Source organism: Quercus suber, unplaced genomic scaffold (genome assembly GCF_002906115.3).
Source record: "Quercus suber isolate HL8 unplaced genomic scaffold, Cork oak 2.0 scaffold_478, whole genome shotgun sequence".
Taxonomy (NCBI): Eukaryota; Viridiplantae; Streptophyta; class Magnoliopsida; order Fagales; family Fagaceae; genus Quercus; species Quercus suber.
The window spans coordinates 460,558-465,054 of NW_027069929.1; the positions used below are offsets into that span (position 1 = coordinate 460,558).

Sequence of the window (4,497 nt, forward strand, 5' to 3'; positions counted from 1 at the left end):
GAGGAAGGCGTGCGAATTCACCTCATGGGCGGTGCTCGAGTGTTGCCGTCTCCAACGGCCAACACTCGAGAGGAACGGAGAGAATCGAGGGAACATCATGGGGGAGGGTATCCCGGAGCCCCTGCATCTGCTCCTCTCTTTGTTCCAGCTCCGCCTAGCCGAGAGGGGAGTTGTTGGGGGCCTGGAAGCATGATTGCCCTTCACCTCCTCCACTATGTGTCAAGCTCTCCCATTCTCTTGGTGCCAATAAAAGCACGAGTTGACACTTCCCTCCGGCTAGCTTTTCCTTAGGGCGGCTCCACCTGGGCCTCTGATTGTAGGAATAGCTGGTAGGATTAGCTAGTAAATTTGTATGTGAAACACACCTGTCTGAGCCTCTGATTGTAATCTGTAACCTTTCTTTTCATGAAGTAATAATAATATCGAGATCTTTCCCTTTTTTTTTTTTGAATCTTCTATATTTTCTCTTCTCTTTTTGTTGTTTTTTTTTTTTTGTAAAACGACTACATAGAACACCAACCATTCGCCTGGTGCCCCGGCCAGCACCCTAATCCTTCCCACAGACGGCACCAATTGTAGGGATTCAATTTGGATTGACCCTGAGTGATGGGTTTTCAGCCCAATAAGCCCAAACAATAAATTTATAGAGAGTGGGTTGAAGGTTTAGGCGCTGGCCGTCGATCACCATGCATGAACTTTCCTTATAAAAAACTAAGTTTCTTTACAAATGGGGGGGATGCTCCTCGGCCTGTGGCCGAGGAGACCTTTTTGTTTTCTCCTTTTTTCTCCCCCCCTCTTTTACTTTACTAGCTTTTCTTTTATAGTTTTTATCTTCCTATCTCCTTCTTCCATCTGTTGATCATCTATTTGCCTTTCTTTTGGCCGTCTGTCCCATCAGAGGCCTTATCGGTACTCAAGTGGTTCACTCTGATCAACGTTATCCTGCCAAGGGGTTACCTCCCCATTAATGCGGTCAGGGGGGTTAGTTGAGTGCATTAAATGCGAGAGTGACAGTTTACTTTGGGGTTAGTCTCTCCCCAAAATCACCTTTGTCAGGCCGAGGATAATGTGGTCCTCGGCGTGGATTGGGAAAATAGACTTTCCCCCACTTTAGTCCAGAATAGCTTGTGCTCCTCGGCATGGGTCTTGGGTCTGCTACATGATGGGCCGAGGCTATCAGGCCCATGGGCCCCACAGAAGAGATAAGAGTGGCACAAATTTAATACATGTCTCTAATTTAGTGGCTCACAAATTGCTCGATTTTGTTCAAATTTCCCTCCCATGTAATTATTGACTATGGATAAAAATATAGTATATATCAAATATGGTAAGACCTTCAATCAAGAACTTTGGAAAGGTAGGAAAAAAAAAATCCAAAATAGTTGTTAACATAGCACATAAAATTCTCCATCATGCGACTATTTATTTATTTCTTCAAGAAATTCCTTTTATTTTTTATATTTCACTTATATAAAGAAATAGTTTTACCTTATGAGTTTAAACTAGTACAGTCAGATTCTAGCTGTGAATGTGGATGTGAGGTAGCTTGCTTCAATAGTTCCATATCGGTTACGCGTTCATCGTTCAAAATTTGAAGTGGGATTCGTGGGAACCAACCCAACGGTCCTTGAGACTAGGGATCTTCAATCTAACTATTTAACCACAATCCCGTCTCTCTTTCTCTCTCACACACACACAGAAAAGAACAAAAAGAGAGAGAAAGAAACGAAAATGGTGGTGGCGAAGAGATCATACGAGGATAGCCGTCGCAAGAGAGTGGAAGAGAATAAGAAGAGAATGGAAGCTCTCAATCTCCCTCTGCTTTCTCAGGCTCTCAAGACTTCCTCTTCTCCCAAACCCTCCCCTGTATCTCTCTCTCTCTCTTCTGTAAGTTTTACGTGTTTCTCTTCCATACTCATTTGGTCTTTTTGATGCCCACATTCACATAGAAGAAGCAGGCCAAACCCCGTGTGGCACAGAAACTAGTGGTCGAGGTCAGGAGGTCCACTCGCTTTGTCAACAAGCCTGCACCTATTTACAAAGAAGTGAGTCAGTGAATCACTTTGTTCATTTCCTCAAACACTAGTCCCTAACGAACCAGTTTGATCGCTTTTAGCCCCAACTTTAATTTTGTAAGAACTAAAAATAGATCACTTTTAGTTTTTTTTTTACCAGAAGCGATCACTTTAAACTAAAAACGCTCGTATTCTAAAATTTTGGACCAACAATATATCAAGATTTTATGTTACAACATTATGTTATTGCTGATAGGTTGCTGTGGACCGCGTGGCAATACCCAGAAGGTATATTTGATTTAAATGTTAACGTGTTAGCAAATAGTTGCCTCGTCTGTAGCCGTAGCAGAAGCTGAAGAGAAAGCGGGAAAATTAGTATGGGGTCTACCACCTGGTTGTCCAATATTTACAAAGTCAATGCAGCCATCTCATGTCGCTGGTGGATTTTGGCTGGTAAGAGAATTGGTTTTTCTGCTTAACTTATTTAACAACTTCTCAAAGTACGTTACTATGTTATCTAACTAAGATATTGGAACTCAGGCTTTTCTTTTTCTCTGGTATGTATTGATTTGTTATTAGTATATAAATAACTTTAGTAGAAGTAGTAAAAATAATAGGGTCATAATGATTTTATACGGTATATATAATGATAAATATGTCATCCTTGATCCATAATGATTCTGGTAAAATTTGATAACGGGGTCTTCCATCTAATTTCTCCGAGCGGAACCTTCCAAGTCATGATGCTGTTAAGACTTTGATAGATGAGGATGGTGATGGGTATCCAACAAAATATCTAGCCAAAAAAAGTGGACTGAGTGGTGGATGGAAAGGGTTCGCCGTTGCTCATCATTTGGCATATGGGGATGCATTAGTATTTCAATTAATGGGACGAACAACATTTAAGGTGATCGATCATTTATCAATGGCATTTAACTAAGCACCTTGTTCTTCTTGTTATTCCTCTCAATCATCAAATTATTTTGTTGTTGTTGTTGTGAAGTTTCATGTTTGAATTAGGCTGTGCTAACATTTGTTTATGGTCTTCCAAATTTTCTTGATGGGCATGGTGCATGCGCATATATATATATATATATATATGTGTGTGTGTATGCGCGCGCGCATATTATCTTAGATTGTTATGTATAATACTATCACTTTCCTTTTTCTTTTATACAAACTAATGTGTATCTCTAACATTTGTAAGTTATCCCTTGTCAATAAGCTCGTAGGGCTTTTCCTTTCTGCTACTCCTTGTCATCGAGGGGAATTTTTACATTTTATGTCTTCTAATGTGTTTATGTACCAAATGTACTATTTTCTTTTAGGTGTACATCGTCAGGGTGAATGGTTCTGAAGAGGGTAATAAGCTTTGAGTCTTACTTTCTTGGATGATGGATCCAATTGAATTAGTACAGGTATGGGATTGTATCCATTGTTGGTCCTCTGAGTTTTGGTATTATCCATAAATATGTTAGAATTTTGTACACAGCTGCTTCCTCATCATTAGCTATACACTTGCAATGAAATATTAATGACGAAATCTATTTTGGATGTTGGCTAAATTGCAATTGCACAATGTTAGACTTTTTGGTTTGGAGTTTAGACCTGTGTCTAATGGGACCAAGAAAGGTCTATTTGTTGTTCTTGATGATGCTGTAAATCACTGGATTTTATTTGTCTTTGTACGTATTCATGAACCAGACAATTGATTCCTTCCAAGCTAACCAATTTCCATTTCCACTGGCATTTGTGTTTGGCAGCTATAACCTGTTTTTTAACCATTAAACCACAGGACTTATCTTGACTCTCTTAGTATCCGATCAAAAGGAGGGACTAGGGAGTAACCTAATTTTTTACATAAAAGTTTATGTGAAAGGAACTTTACTTATCCTTATTGTTCTCTGATATTCCTTTTTGTTAGTTATGGAAACATATATTAAAACCTATACAGAAGTTTTGGTTTTCTTTTGTCATGTCTTAAGTGAAAGGAGGAAAAAGATTGTTCCAGGCACTGTATGTAAGTTTAGGGAATTATAAAGCCATCATGTAGAAATGTGGTTGCTGATATATGACAGATATATATTTGCATATGCATGCAATAGCAGTGTTCCCACACAAGGGCATGGCCAGTATGCCATATCCACTTGTGTTCAATGTTCTTTAAGGAGACTATTCAAACTTTGTTGGCTCAACTGACACATATATATCAATATGCAACCTTCCCCCACCAACTGTATTAAACTTTTTGATTGCAATTCATATTAGTACTCTCTCCACAAGTTATATAAATATATATCTGGTCTAAAGAGGAAATAAAATTAAAAGGCCTATTTTCTTGTGTGCCTCTAAAATGTGGTAGATAAGTATGACATTATTCCTAATTTTTTAGTATCGTTTTGAGCTTATACTCTGGAACCTTCCGCTTGTATTTATTTATTCTGTTCAATTGAAATATATCAAACTTCTGTTATTGGTTACA

At 38.7% G+C, this 4,497-nt stretch overlaps 1 protein-coding gene across 1 annotated transcript; it reads left to right on the top strand.

Moving 5' to 3' along the window:
* Positions 1-1,562: 1,562 nt before the first annotated feature.
* Positions 1,563-3,746, top strand: LOC111990346 (B3 domain-containing protein At5g42700-like). Its single transcript, XM_065762886.1, has 4 exons — positions 1,563-1,866; positions 1,950-2,045; positions 2,272-2,468; positions 3,344-3,746. Exons 1-3 carry the CDS (start codon positions 1,732-1,734, stop codon positions 2,311-2,313), a joined length of 273 nt encoding a protein of 90 aa, XP_065618958.1. The 5' UTR covers positions 1,563-1,731; the 3' UTR covers positions 2,314-2,468; positions 3,344-3,746.
* The last annotated feature ends 751 nt before the right edge of the window (positions 3,747-4,497 follow it).

What these genes read in the sequence shown, in the direction of transcription:
- LOC111990346 (XM_065762886.1), top strand. Translation starts at nt 1,732, where the DNA reads ATGGTGGTGGCGAAGAGATCATACGAGGATAGCCGTCGCAAGAGAGTG. An exon ending in CTTCTCCCAAACCCTCCCCT is followed by an intron (nt 1,867 to 1,949) that starts GTATCTCTCTCT and finishes ACATTCACATAG; the next exon opens with AAGAAGCAGGCCAAACCCCG. An exon ending in CTGCACCTATTTACAAAGAA is followed by an intron (nt 2,046 to 2,271) that starts GTGAGTCAGTGA and finishes TATTGCTGATAG; the next exon opens with GTTGCTGTGGACCGCGTGGC.